At 44.2% G+C, this 15,315-nt stretch overlaps 1 protein-coding gene across 1 annotated transcript in view; it reads left to right on the top strand.

Annotated features, from left to right (window-relative positions):
* Window positions 1-552: 552 nt before the first annotated feature.
* The window catches only part of MEI1 (meiotic double-stranded break formation protein 1), a 67,217-nt gene continuing 52,454 nt past the window's right edge, over window positions 553-15,315 (top strand). The window contains exons 1-11 of the mRNA XM_036864701.1: window positions 553-797; window positions 3,927-4,050; window positions 4,888-4,938; window positions 6,995-7,068; window positions 8,348-8,453; window positions 8,978-9,181; window positions 10,387-10,517; window positions 11,358-11,472; window positions 12,294-12,410; window positions 13,396-13,495; window positions 13,623-13,757. Of these exons, the coding sequence (XP_036720596.1) occupies window positions 627-797; window positions 3,927-4,050; window positions 4,888-4,938; window positions 6,995-7,068; window positions 8,348-8,453; window positions 8,978-9,181; window positions 10,387-10,517; window positions 11,358-11,472; window positions 12,294-12,410; window positions 13,396-13,495; window positions 13,623-13,757 (1,328 nt within the window). The 5' untranslated portion in view covers window positions 553-626. The remainder of the gene's footprint in view (window positions 798-3,926; window positions 4,051-4,887; window positions 4,939-6,994; window positions 7,069-8,347; window positions 8,454-8,977; window positions 9,182-10,386; window positions 10,518-11,357; window positions 11,473-12,293; window positions 12,411-13,395; window positions 13,496-13,622; window positions 13,758-15,315) is intronic.

The raw sequence follows: 15,315 nt of genomic DNA on the forward strand, positions 1-15,315 counted from the left end.
ATCTCTTGAACCTATATCCTTTAATACTAACCGGTTGCTGGGCACTTTGGCGCTAATTAAATCCTTGTAGATTGACGGGTTTTGTTAATATACTTAACAACAAACTATTTTTTCTTCTTCAGTATTCCTTCTGCGCTCACAAAATCGCAAGTACTGTGCAGCCCTCTGTGAGACGATATTTTAAGGGGACCATCTTAGAATCTCTGAAAGAAAGGTGTCACCTTAGATTGTTTGAGAGAAAGGTGCCACGTAAATTTAAAATAATAGTGCTGATAGTTTTTCGATAAGAATCCCTGAGATCGTTTACTTTTTTAATACCACAAATAGATTGTTTCCTTTTTCAAGGCTAATAACAGCGTCTTTATAAATGCTTTTCAACCTTCGGCGTGGTAAAGACGAATTCCTGCAGGCTCCAAGAGCAGCTTGGGGCTTAGAGGCACGCTCTTCCGACTCCTGCGGCGCGTCACCCGCCCGCAGGGGCCGCTGCTCTCCTGAGACTGGCTGGTATTCGGTTCGCGCAGGCGCATTACCCTTCTCCCCACGCGCCCGCGTCGAGCTCTGCCAAGTGCGCTTGCGCATAAACTACGCGGGAAAAGGTGCTGCCGTGGTAGAACGCAAGTGGAGAGATGGCTGTGAGGGAGTCGGCGGCAGGCCTTCCCGGGCCCGGGAGGGACGAAGAGGCGGCACTGCTCTTCGAGAGGGCCCATTACCGGCACGACCCGCGGTGGCTGCTGCCCATGTCCCCACGCCTCTGCCTGGCCTGCGCGCTGGAGCTGCTGCCGGAGCCTAGCGTATCGGTGCGAGCTGGCATTTCCCTCACCAACCGGGCGGGAGCAACTCCCTTCAACCGGACGCACCTTCCCCGAAACTAAGCCGGGCCCACCCGCCTCGTTAAATCTAGCCCCTAAGCAGGCCCACCCCCTTACCGGCCACGGCGGCCTACCCCGCAGACCGCTCAGCATCCCCTTTACAAAGGAGGCCCAGACCCTGGCTCTGCGCCTCAAGTGGGCCTACCCTGTCCGCGCTAAACCCGGGGCTCCCAGGGCCCCCAGCCTAGACTCACTGGGACGCGTTCCCACCTTCCCGTAAGCCCTTCTCTCAGCTGCCCTGCCCTTTGCTGACCCTCTCTCCACTTCTCCAGGGTTTAGCCTTCGCTCAGGCTCCCTCCCATTTGAGTCCCCGCTCAGCCTGAGGGCAAGGCGCGCGCACCCTGGGGGCTTATTCCTTCGCTTTCTGATTGTGCGAATGGGAGGAGGGGGCTCCTTGGGCTCCGTGGCGGCAGGACGAGTGGAAGTTCCGGCCGAGCAGGAGTGGGGTGAGGGGAAGAGCTTTCTGAGAGGCAGAGCTGGCTGAAGCGTGGGCTGCGTGTTCCTTCAGTGCCTACCCACCTTCGCAGTGAGTTTTTTGTCCGTGGAGACCTCCAAGAAGAGTTTGGGAGGTGACTGTTCTCTCAGAGTCACAGGGCTGGAATTGTTGCCGTGGGTGGGTGGGGGATGAGCTAGATAAGCGGTTCTCAAATTTTTGCTCTAGGGATGGCTTTACACTTTTTTTTAAAAAATTATTTATTTATTTTTGGCTGTGTTGGGTCTTCGTTGCTACCGGGCTTTCTCTAGTTCTGGCCAGCGGGGGCTACTCTTCGTTGCAGTGCGCGGGCTTCTCATTGCGGTGGTTTCTCTTGTTGGGAGCACGGGCTCTAGGCGAGCGGGCTTCAGTAGTTGTGGCACTTGGGCTCAGTAGTTGTGGCTTGTGGGCTCTAGAGTGCAGGCTCAGTAGTTGTGGCACGCGGGCTCAGTCGTTGTGGCACACGGGCTTAGTTGCTCCACGGCATGTGGGATCTTCCCCGACCAGGGATCAAACCCGTGTCCCCTGCATTGGCAGGCAGACTCTCAACCATTGTGCCACCAGGGAAGTCCGGCTTTACACTTTTTAAAAGAGTTGAGGACCCCCAAAGAGCTTTTGTTTATTTACTGTATTAAAAATAACAAAAGTTTAAAGTATTCATTTAAAAATAATAGTAGGGCTTCCCTGGTGGTGCAGTGGTTGAGAATCCACCTGCCAATGCAGGGAATACGGGTTCGATCCCTGGTCCGGGAAGATCCCACATGCCGTGAAGTAACTAAGCCCGTGCGCCACAACTAGTGAGCCCGCGTGTCACAACTACTGAAGCTCGTGTGCCTAGAGCCTGTGCTCCACAACAAGAGAAGCCACCGCAATGAGAAGCCCGTGCACCGCAACGAAGACCCAACACAGCCATAAATAAATAAATAAATTTATAAAAATAATAGTCCATTACATATTAATATAATTCTTTTTATTTTGGCAAAATATAGGTATTGATAACATACAATTTACTATTTTTAGTGTACAGTTCTGTGGCATAAATGATTTAAAAAATAAAAATAACTATTTTCAGAACAAAAAAGAGTGCAAGGAATGTCTTTGTTTTACATTTTTGCAAATCTTTTTAATGTCTGGCTTAATAGAGGACAGCCGGGTTCTCATATATTTCTGCATTTTATCTGTTGTGACATGCCCCCTTTGAAAAATACTGTACCCTTGTAAGAGAATAAGTGGAAAAGGCAAATAGCATCTTAGTATTATACGGAAATAATTTTGATCTTGTGGATCCCCTGAAAGTGTTTTGGGCACCCTCAAGGATCCGAAGACTATACTCTGAGAACCGCTGGGCTAGCTGGTAATGTCTGCAATATCACTGAGGCTAGAGTTCTGAGGCTGCCATTGTTGGACAGTGAGAGATAGAGATGAATAAGACAATGAGGTAGGGAAGAAAATAAGAGAACACATTCCTGGGAATTTAGAAGGTGGACATATTTGTGGTCAAGTGCTGTGTGGGATAAGGAGTGAAATTAGGAAAGGTTTTTTAGAGGAGGAAGCATTTGAATTACACTTGAGAAGATGGGTAAGATTTGGGCTAGAGGAAATGAGGGAGCTTTTTCTAGGAGGCAAGGATTAGCAAGGATGAGTTTGGGGAGGTAATCAGAATGTGTTTGAAGGGCAGTTGAGGGAGGTGAGATTGGAGAGCCAGGGTTGAGATCAGTTCCTTTAAGAGTTTGAATCCAAGCTAAGGAGCTTGGATTTAATCTGCCAGGTGAAGGAACGTCATGGAAATTTTTTGAGTAACTCATTTAGATCACTAGCTTAATGCATTATGTGGGAGGAATTGGTGAAGGAGAACAGGAGACTTACACAGTTTAGAGGCAATAAGAGATGCAACTTCTCCACCTTTTTTTGAACACACTTTTCTTAGCTTCAGTTTTCACCAGTTGAAGGGGTGATGTAGTCAGTTGTACCCATGCTCCAGTTCTATCCTCGGTGCACACCCCTTTTTTGACCTAAGTTTTGCTATTGTCTTGAGTACTTTGCACAGCTGCTACCCAGTTCCCTGTATAGGGAGGTGAATTGAGTGTGAAGATTTATATCTACATTGAATGGAAGAATGAATTTTTCTGTACCTACCTCAGTGAGGCTCATGAATGGTCCCCGGTATCACTCTCACAGACTGTGGAAAGAGCACTGACCTTGGACAACACCTGGTTGGACACTTAGATTTGAGTCCTTGGGAAGGTGTCTGAGCCTCAGTTTTCTCATCTCCAAAATGGCGATAATAATATCTGTTTTTGCTTGCTTTACCAACTCATTAGGCTTAAATGAGCTATTCGACAAAAGAGTGATTTGTGAACAGTAAAGTGCTATGTAAATATACTTTATTAGGAACCTTCGCTCTTGTATAATCCTTTGTTTGAACACATGGATTCCTGTGTGTAAATGATGCCCTTTTTCATACTCCATAGTTTAGATGATCCTACCAGTATTATCTTGTAATTATATTTGGAAATTACACTTGTTTGGGTTCAGAATGGCTGAGACTTGGTTGCTATTGAATATTTTTCTTCCTCTGCTCCAAGTTGGTGCGCAAGAAGCACGTGCTGTCCGGCTTCCGAGATGCTCTCATGAGGCATGCCTCCCTGGTCATGCAGCTGGTGGCTCAGGATCAGAGAGTCTGTATCCACTTCATAAGCATGCTTTTCGGTGAGATTGAAAGGAAAACTTGGCATGAATTTTGCATGTATACCTTGTACATTTGCTTTTGGGGTCTTGGAGAAATGGTCTTGGAACCACAGTTTAGACTTTTTGCGATGTAACAGTTTAACTTACTAGTAAGTTGTTTTGTCATAATAATGAAGAAATTATCCCCTTTCTAAGATACACGATGCATTGTATGTTAACTGGCTTTACCACAGCTCAGAGGTTAGTAAAAGTGTGAAGATGAATGTAGGAAATGTGTGATCTTTCAAAAAGTCCAGTCTCTGTGGTCTTTGAACAGGATTAGAAGTCAGATCTGGAGTCTGCTGATCTGAGTGTGACCCTGATTGAGTTACTTCTTCTCTTCTGTACCTTAGTTTCTTCATGTGTAAAATGAGATGGATTAAAAGGTCCCTTCTTTTAATACAATTATAATGTCCTATGGAATGAGCCCTTTTAGGGAGGAAGGGAGCTAATTCAAATTGGGTGCTTTTCTCTGCTGGAGGCTTTTCAGGCTTTTAACTGCCAGGACAGTCTTTTAAGGGAGAGAGGATGATCCCCAAGGCTCAGGGAGGTCTTAGCTAACAGCTGGCAGAACTGGAATTTTACCCCAGGTCTGTTAGAGACTCCAGAACACACAGTTTTTGTGCTGTGCCACACTGACTATTTTTATCCTTTTAAAGCCAGAGTGGGTTACTGAAAATCTGGGGTTTGGTGCTGAGGATAGACTTTAGCTGGGACATTGCTTAAAGCTGCTGTTAGTCTTAGAATTCAGTGTGCCTTTCTGGATTTGTTTCTTTTTTATCTGTTAACCATCCCCCTCTTACCTCCTTCTGCTCCAAGGACTGTTATGCAATGTAGAGGATGGGAGTATAACAGACCTCTGTATTGAAGGTAAGATTAAACTGTGTGTACCTAGCATTTGAAGCTGGGGATATTAGCCTGAATTGCAGCTTTGATTATTTGAGACCTTGATGAAATGTTCTATTTTAGAGACAGATAAAGAAAATTCAATTGTCAATCATTAATTCTGCATTTCTTTCTTGGGCACCTACTCTGTGCCAAGTACTGTATCAGACACTAGGGTTGTATCTGACATGGTCCCTATCCTCTAAGAGTTTACAATCTGGAAGAGAGATTGTCTGGTAAATAACAAGGGCTGATGAGTGCTGTTACAGAGACATGTACAAAACTCTGTTTTTATTACATTCATATTGGTTGGTTGGAAGTTGTCTGCACATAGGTGGTGGTTAAAGCTGTGGAAGTGCCTGGGTTTACCTATAAAGGACTCAAGAAGAAGGAAGACAAGAGCATTGGAATGAGAGGATTCTTTTCTTTTTTTTTTCCTTTTTTTAATAAACTTATCCATTTCATTTTATGTTATTTTTGGCTGCATTGGGTCTTCGCCACTGCACGCAGGCTTCTCATTGTGGTGGCCTCTCCCGTTGCAGAGCACGGGCTCCAGGCACGCGGGCCTCAGCAGTTGAGGCACGTGGGATCAGCAGTTGTGGCACGCGGGCTCTAGCGCGCAGGCTCAGTAACCGTGGCTCACGGGCTTAGTTGCTCCACAGCATGCGGAATCTTCCTGGACCAGGGCTCAAACCCATGTCGCCTGCATTGGCAGGCAGACTCCCAACCACTGCGCCACTAGGGAAGTCCCTGGGATGAGAGGATTCTTGCCAAAAGAGCAAGAACGGTATCAGGATATAGTCACGAAACATAAACCACACAAGTTATTTGAACAGAAAAAATCTTTAAAGAATTATTGACTAGGTAACTGAAGGCAAAAGCGAACCGAGTTTCACCGAGGTGGCAATTTTTGAAAACAGCTTCCACCCCTAGGGATAGGGAAACAAAGGGAGAGGTTGGAATTATTAAGACTTACAAGTTTGGAGGAAGGACCCCATACATGAAACACAGACCTCTGAGGAGAGGATGCGGCTTGGCTGCTGCTGGGTCCATGACTATCCAGACATGCAGTTAGCAGCTGTAACCGCTAGCAGCTGTGACAGATAAGTCAATATGACCTGTATGTACTTTTGCCCATCTCTCAGTCTAGAGAATGTGGACAGAATACCCCTTGAAGGTCTGACAACTGGCAGGGGTGGGGAGATTTCCCTTCACCATTTTCCTCAAGGCCACTCTTGAGTGGGGCTATAATTCTAAAGCCATCTGCTCCTGGTTGGTACCAGCATAGCTTGCAGAACCCTCATCAGATCCCAGGAACTTCACTGAGGTGGTGGATGCTAGATGGAGATTGCAAAACTAGAGGGAGAAGGACTTGCTCCTTCCTCACTGTTTCCTGTTTGCTTCCTGCCTTCCTGTTTCTGTGAGTGTTGTCCTAGAATGCTTCTTTACCCTGGAGGTGGCAGAGCCTTCCCTCAGCAGCAGCCAAATCTAGTCTGCAGCTTTCCCCACACTTGTAGAGCCAGCCTCTTCTCTACTCCTCCTCAAAGACACCAGCAGAAGCATCACAAACAGTTGTATAGAAGGTCAGGTTTGGGGTTGAGCGATAATATTATCGCCGATTATTGGCACAGGAACTAACTCATAATTCTGTTTTTTTCATATATGAAGTAGCAAATTCTGAGGAAGGAAAAAGGTAGAAATAATATAGTAGTTTTCAACCTTGGCTTCACAGTAGACTTACCTGGGAAACTAAAAAAGTATCCAGATGCTTAGACTCTTTATCTAGAGATTCTGATTTAATTGGTCTGGGGTGGGACTTGGGTGCTAGTTGTTTTTTCTTTTTTCTTTTTTTAAGCTTCCTAGGTGATTCTAATGTATAGCCTAGTTGTCAACCATTGATGAAAAACAGTGAAGAATGGGGGAGATAGAAAAGACTAATGCCGATTAACACAAGCAAATGACTTTGATTAGAAGGGCTATGAAGAGTGAACTCTGGGCCATGGGTTGTCTTCTGATTAGTAATGTTATTGTGTCTGCTCAGTCCTTATCCAGCTTACAACTCAGCTGAAGTTAGAGCAGACCATTCATTGCCTGCTGGATGAGTGTCACAAAGAGGTCAGTAAAGTAGCTGTTGGTTCTTAAGTACCCCTCAGAATCCTCAGATGTCAGAGCTGGGTCAACCCTTCTTTGGATAGATGGGGAGATTGAAATCCGGAGAGGAAAAGGGACTTGCCTGAGGTCACTGAGTCAGTGGCAGAGCCAGAGCTAGGGCCTGGGTCTTCTGCTCCAGTACTCTTTGTAGCTTCTTTCCTTCCCTTTTCAATCTCCCAAATGCTGCCTCCGTGTGCTGAAGTCCATTTTCTGGCATAATCATCCATGGCCATTCTCTATATCCTCCTAAATATAATACAGATTTCCTTGATGAATTTATTAAGGAAATATGTTCACTATGTCTTGGCTTAGTATTTTTGTTTGGTTTATTTTGTACTGAAGGCATTTGGTTTTATCAGCATCTAAGGTAAACACTGAAAAGGTATATTTAACCTGCTTTCTTCAGTGTAGTCACAGATATCAGTTGAACAAGCAGCTTCTGCATTGTGTTTAAGATTTAGGGATAATATCAGAGTCACTTTTTTTTTTTGCAAAAGGAAGACAAATGCTCATTTAACACCATCAAGAGCAACATTTAATCAGAAATAATGTTAAATAATCATGTCATTATAATTACTTGCATGTGGTTAATATATGACTGAATTTATAATTATATATATCAACATTTATCATTATGATTATGCCACTTAACATTTTGAGCACTTTCTGTATGCTAGGCACTATGTTGGTACTTTACATGCACCATCTCATTTAGTCCTCCCAACAACCCTATGAAGTTGGTCCTATTATTAATTCCCACCAGAAGAGTTAAGAATCTTACTTAAGATACTACAGCTAGTCAGTAGAAAAGGTGAAATATGTACTATTGACTCTGCCTGTAAAGCATCAAGCATAGTACCTGACAAATAGAATGTTCAGTAATAGTAGCTATAATAATGATGATGATAATCAATTTTTTTTGCAATGAACTAGAATTCCATCTTTATGACGTTCCCAAATTTCACCTCCCAGTTTCTGGCTCCATAAGAGGCAAAATATGCTAATTCTAATTTAGTTTAACAAACATGTACTGAGGACACTGAGAGGAATCTGACTCAGTCCCTTTCCTTTGGGGCTTCCCAGTCCAATAGGGGATATAGACACTTAGCTAAAGAGGCTGATTACTGACTGTGGTGAGAGACACATGCAGTACAGGGTTTGGTGTGGATAGGGCAAGATGAATTTTGGTGGGAGATCTGTCCTGATCCTAATTTATAGAGCAGAGTATGTTCACTCTCTGTAGCTGCGTAACATGCCCTCCATGCGAGGCAGCCTGGCCACCCTGACCCTTCTCGGCAAGTTGGTGGATGCGATCCCTGCTCTGGCAGACAAGCTTGTCATGGAGCACAGTGAGTGACCTCTGGGGAAGAGCTACCACTACCCTTTCACCTGTTTTGATCACACTTCCATCTGGGTGGTCCATCCACTGTGTACATCTGGGAAGTCATTACTTTCCTTCTCTAGGCTTTAGTTTCCCCGTCTGCAAAATCTGCTCTATGTTGGCCAATTGGAAAAAAAGTGTTTCTCAACTCTGGTCTTGGGCTCCTTCAATTCTTTTTTTTAACACAAAAGAATTAAGTACCTACTATGAGCCTTCCTTTCAGGTGGGAGGAAGAATTAATTCTAGAATATAGAAGCACTTTTTTTCTATCAGTAAAAGCAAATAAATATCTCACAAAGTATTTATCCAAGGGTAAATCACTTAACTTCTCTAAGCCTTGGTTTTCCCTTTTGATTAAGTTCCCAGAAATCATGTATTGTGGGGGATTGTAGGGGATTACCATCACTATTCCATTCAGGGCAATAGTTTGGAGTGTCATCTAGCAGTTGACATTATGAGGTTCCCCTGGCCCCTTGGTTGTTTTCTGAATAGGTGACCTGATGGAACATCTGTTGAGAGGTTTAGTATACCCCAGTGAGAGGGTGCAAGCTTCTGTCTGCTACCTTTATGGGAAGCTGTACTCCTCACCAGTTGCAGCCGAGATGCTTTTGGGCCATTTCCGGGAGAAACTGTGTCCTCTCTTCCTTTCCACCATGGATGGTGCCCAGACAAAGGAGCTAAAGATCAACTGCTTGGGTAAGACATGGGACTGGAGAGAAAAGAGAAAGCTTTTGAGGTTTTGCTTGAGGATTTGAGATATTGGCTCACTAGTGGTGGGGAGGTTTGCTGCTTTGCAAAGGATGGAAGCTGTGGGTTTGGTAGATAAGAGGCACAGACTGTGAAAGATGCCTAATGTTGGTGTGGTATCCTAAGAATGTCATCTTTGGAAGGAGAAGAGGAAGAAAAGTGGGACAGCAATTTTTTTGCCTCTGGTCTTTATTGCATGCCCTGGTGCATCCTGTACTTGCTGCCAAATCTTCACACTGCATTGCTTGCATCCTGTCAGTCTCCTATTTGGAAAATCATCTATGGCTCCCTCTGGCCTCCAGAGTGAAGTCCAAGTTTCTCTGCTTGTTATTTGAGGCTCAGTGTACCCTTTCAGCCTCTCCTGTTACTTCCTTACATAAATACACGAGATCTATCAAATGCTTTTGAGCAGGGAGCTTTCGTATTTTGGATAGAGCAAATGGGCTCTGTGATTGGTGACTGGGTGAGGACCTGTTTCAGAGCAGGAGCTACAGGGAAAAGCATAGTCTGTGGGTAACAATGATCTCTTTTCACAGTTTGGGCCAAGAGCTCTGTTATGACTAGTTCAGCCACACATAAGAGAGTGTTCATTCTGAGCCAGGCCCTGTTCTGGGCTCTGGGGTCATAAAGATGATCAAACCCAGGCTCTGATCTGTGGGAGTTCATAGCCCAATGTGGAGGACAGATGTGGACAGAGTCCATTGTGGTACGTGCTTTCATGGAGATTGCAAAGAAAAAGGTGGGATTCTATTCAGCATAGTACTTGAAGTCCTAGCCAGAACAATTAGGCAAGAAAAAGAAATAAGAGGCAGAAGTAAAGGAAGGAAGAAGTAAAATTGCCTCTGTTTTCAGATGACATTACCTTATATATAGAAACCCCTAAAAACTACACTAAAAACTGTTTAAACTAATAAATGAATTCAGTAAAATTGTAGGATACAAAATCACTTGTGTTTCTATACACTAGCAACAAACAATATGAAAAAGAAACTGAGAAAACAGTCCCATTTACAATAGCATTAAAAAGAATAAAATACTTAGGAATATCTATGGAGACATGAAGAAGTTTCTAGGGGATGTCAGAGGAGCTGCCTTGGGTGTATTCCAGTGCCTATGCTCCTCTTGCCTCACTTCCCAACCCCTTTGTTTTCTAGGTTTGCTGAGGCAGCTGCTGAAGTATGACCTCTTTGTGTCCATGATCATGAACAAATCTGTGCTGGTGGAAAGTACTGAGAGTGTTGAGGGGCCACCAGGAGAGACCTCACTGCCTTTGGTGCTCAAAAAGGTAGTTGTCTTGTGATTCGTGGTCTCTGGGTTCAATAACAAGAGAACCTGAATGCTTCCTGGGCCTTTTTCCTTATCCACCACTCCTTCTATCCAGGATTTCCTAAGTATTTTCTTACTGGCCAAAACAATATGCTATTAGAAGGCTCAAAGTTGGTTTTCTTTCAGTCATGAAAGGATAAGTTAAAACCTGTGCCCAAGGTTTTAGTTGGGAGCTGGCTGGTTATAGAGGCACCCTCTGCCTAGCACATACCAAAATTCTAGATTCCCAGAAAGAAAGTAGGGGTGGGTTCAGCATAAACTGCATTGCTTGTGCAAATAGTTTAGTCACAGTGAGCCACTTTTACCAGTTCTTGGAGGGTTGGGAACCCTCCTGAAATTCAACTTCCCAAACCGAGTGAGTGGCCAACCTTGCAGGCAGGACTTTCTAAGGATAACAGTCTCAGGCCTGCAATGTTAACTCTTTTCTGTACATTCTTTGAAGCAAGGCTCATAGTAGAACCTTCCCTTGTTATGTCCCAGGCTTGTTGAAACATCAAAACCAGATGAGGGCTGTGAAAGTACTTTTGTCAGTGAAGGCCTGAGCCCTTCTTGGGGACGATGTTAGTGTTCTTTGAGTGCCATTGTGTTCTTTTGTTCTGTTTCTCTCCTGCTGCTGTTGACAGAGACTCCTTTCCATAATCTATAACTGCTCTCCCTGAGCACCATCCTTATGCCTGGCACCAGTAGTGTGTGAGGGATTCAGAGACAAATCAGTCTCCTGCCCTGAGGCATTCAGGCTGCTTCCCTCTGGTCCTGTTAGTGGTGTGACTGTGACACATTTTGCTGCCTGTTTCTGCAGCTTCTTCTTTCCAGGGATGAGACTCTGCAGGTGGCCAGTGCCCACTGTATAACTGCAGTACTGCTGCACTCACCAGCGAAGCACGCCCCAGCCTTCATCCATGCTGACATCCCAGGTAGGAGGCCCCTTCTAACTTTCTCCTCTGAGGACCCCAGAGTTGTGACTGGAGACCCTTGAGTAGCAGCAGCAGCAGTCTTGTTGGGGGTTCTTTGATATGCATACTGGAGGGATGGTTGGTGGCATGTTCATTGTGTATGACAGTCTCTAGGAAATAGACCTCATGAAGTCTGAATCCTCTTGCTACAGATTTCTAATATGACCTTGAGCAGTTTGTTACTGAACTTTGTCACTAATTTGACCATCTAGGAATAAACACCTAGTGTGGGGTGGTGGAAAGATCTGTGGACCAGAGAGGCAAAAGGAACTAATGTGTCTTGAAGGTTTGTTATGAGCCAGGAAATATGCCCTGAGGTGCATTGCAAATGTTGCCACATTTAGGTCCTCATCTTTGCTATTTTATGAATAAGGAAATTGAACTAGGGAAGGGAAATAACTGGTTTAAATCAACAAGACTTGGCATTGGCAGAGAAGGGATACAAAATCAAGGCTGTCTGGCTCTAAAACCTCTTTTCTCTGTATCATGCTGCTGCCCATCCTGAGAATTAGGGGACCTGAGCTCCAGTCCCGCCTCTACCACCAACTGTTTCTCTCTAGGTCTCAGTTTCCCCATCTATTAAAAAGATAAGGTTAGACCATAAGTCTGAGGGCATTTTCCAGGTTTATCTGTGAATGAATGATCATGTCTCATCAAGAGGGTGTGTGAACAGATGAAGTGACAGGTGTGAGATGCTGAATAAATCCAAGGCCCTAGCATTAGTTAAGGGATCATGATTACACAGTTGTCATTGATTGTTTTCTCCCTCTCTCCCTGGCCAGAGTTCCTCTTTGAGCATCTTTCCTCTTCCAGTGAAGTGCTTGTCTGGTCCAGCTACAACTGCTTGATACTTCTGGCAGAAGAGCCACTCTTCTTTTCCAAGTGCCACACGGTGTACGGTTGGTATTGTGGGTCCTGTACTAGCTCTGGCTCAGGTGGACAGCACTTTTAAGTTAGGTGGCAACAGCAGTGACGGGGGGCTGGCCTACACCTTGGAGGGGGGTGCTGGTCTGGTCATTTCCATCAGCCCAAACTCATTACCAGATTCCACATGCAAGCAGTGATATCCAAACAGTTCTGCTCTTCATTGATTGGCAGTATATACGTTTAGCAAGAGAAGGGCCACTGAATGAATTCCTGTTGCACCTTCAGAGCAACTTTACTCAGCCTTGGATTCAGTCTTTTCCTGCGCCCCAGATATCTGTCCATCTAGTTAGTCCCGAAGTTTTGCTGATTTATCCTTTCAAAGTTTTTTGAAACTGTCCCTTCTTCTTTCCTGGTGATACCTTCCTTGTCTGGGACTTTTTATATCACATCTAGATTTTTAGACTGGGCACATTTAGTTATTCATTTTATATTCTGTGTTCTTATTCTATGCCAGGCACCAGGCTGGGACCTAGAGATTTAGAGATGCATATAATGTGGTCCCTGTCCTCTGGAAGGGGAGGGAGATATAAACAAGCTTATTAGGACTGTGCTAGAGGGGAAGTACAAGACGTGTAGGAGCTCAGGGGAGGCCCATAGCTCTGCCTGAGTGGACCAGGGAAGGCTTCCTGGAGGAGTGGATGTCCTACCTGATTCTTTGAGGAGAAATAGGAGTGTGTGTAGTAGAGAAGGTGAAGCTCAGCCAGTAGGTATTGACTAAATACCTTGAATGCCAGGGTTGTGCTATGGGTTGTGCTGGGTTTGGGGAGATAGAGATGAATCAGATAAGGGCCTGCCTTCAAAGATCTCACAGTCCCATCCCATCAGTTCAACTTGTCAGGACTGCTCCATGAGGGCTGCTAGCAAATATGTGCTGTCCAGAGCCTCTCATCTCCTGGAAGGCAGTAAAGAAACCAGCAAGCCCTGATCCCTGGCCTCTGCCATGTCATTTTGTGGTAGGGATCGAGTCAGTGGTGAGGAGCCTACAGGGAATCCTGAGGATGAACAACACCGAGCTGCACAAGCAGGGCCTGCTGCTCTTTGCTCAGATCCTGACTCGGTGAGCAAAGTAGTGGAGCGTCAGGCCTGTAGGGGCCAGACTGGAGAAGGAAAGAAGTGAGGTATTTATTCCTGGTGGGGTCAGTGATAGGAGTTCACACACTCATTTCTCATTTACAATTTCTCAGGCAGCCAGAGGAGATCAGGCTGTTCACAAGCTCAGCCATGTGCAGAGATGCTGGCCGTGCCCTCCAAGAGGCAGTGAACAGCCCTGTGCTGGAGGTGGCTGCTGAGGCGGTGAAGGCCATTTCTGCCTTTCTGAGGTGAGAGACCCAGACAGGCTGAGCGTCCCACCCCTGCATGTACCCGAGGGCCTGTCGAGGCCAGAGCAGCTTCCAGGGGATACTTGTCCTTTAGGTCAGGGAAATTTCATTGAATTATTTCTTCCGCTGCTCTGTTTACTCTGTTCTGTCTTCCTGGGACTGCCATTTGGATGTTGGGCATCCTGGATTGGTCACCTGATTTTCTTTGTTTTGTTTCTTTCTTTTCTTTGTCTGACAGTTTTTTATCTTTTTGTCATTATGTACTAGTTTCCAGGAGATTTTCTTGACTTTATCTTCAACCCTACTATTGAGTGTTTTATTTCTGCTTTCATATTTTTAATTTGGAAGAGTTCTTTCCAATTCTCTGCATGTTTTTTTAAATAGGATTTTATTCTGTATTTATTTTGTGGATGGAACTTTTTAAAACTCAGTCATTTGTTTTAGTCCAGACCTTGCCGCCACTTCCTTTCTACTAATTTTTCCTTCTGCCTAAAATACTCTTCCCTTAAATCTTTGCATGACTGGCCTCTTCCCATCATTCAGGTCTCATTCAGAGTGTCCTTCCCTAACTGACCCATTTGCCTATTACAGCACCTACCAGACACTTGACAGTTCTTATTTATTCATTTGTTCTGTGTCTCCTCCACTATATAAGATAATCTCCAAGAGATAAGGGACCATGTCATTTTTTTCACTGCTGTATGCCTCACTCCTAATAGATACTCAGTATATGAATGATGTTAAAATGGATGGTGAGACTAAGCGATCCTAGGGTCATGATGGGAAATCATTCCTTAGTAAGATGCTTGATATCTTGAAAAAACTAATGGAGGAAACCCATATTTATTTATATAGAAAATTTTACTTTGTTTCCACATCCTCCCTTTTAAAAATCTAACAAAATAATATATTTAAGCGATAAAAAATAAAATACGCACAAGGTTTATAATGAAAAGGAACAGCCCCCTGTCCCCACTTCCTAAAGGAGACTAATTTTAACTCATTTTGGTTTTAGTTCTGGTAATTTATCTCCCTAAATCTAAACAATATGCTTGTAATGCTATTTCTTTGTTGTCAATTTAGAACATTATTCACTGACTTGCCAATAAGAAAAACAAGACTTAGGTCACATTATTTTGTCTTCTCTACACTTCCTTGGCATTTTTGCTAGTTACTATCTTATGTTAATTTATGTTATGTTTTCAGACTTTTAAATAATATACTTAAAACTTGTGTTTCTTGTTCCCTCAACTTGAAGCAGTATCTCTTGATGCCCTACTTGGTTAGCTGAGTATATTAGCACCCCAGCTCTTTCTTTGCCTTCTCCTCCTTACCGTCTACTTCTCAATGTCAGCTGTACCTTTAATTTTATTTATTTATTTATTTTAAAAGGAAGATCTGGGGAGTGAAATGTCCACTGGGGACTTTATTTTATTTTATAAGTTTTTTAAATTTTATAAATTTATTTATTTATTTTTGGCTGCGTTGGGTCTTCGTTGCTGTGCATGGGCTTTCTCTAGTTGCAGTGCGCAGGCTTCTCGTGGCGGTGGTTTCTCTT

Source organism: Balaenoptera musculus, chromosome 10, assembly GCF_009873245.2.
Source record: "Balaenoptera musculus isolate JJ_BM4_2016_0621 chromosome 10, mBalMus1.pri.v3, whole genome shotgun sequence".
Lineage (NCBI taxonomy): Eukaryota > Metazoa > Chordata > Mammalia > Artiodactyla > Balaenopteridae > Balaenoptera > Balaenoptera musculus.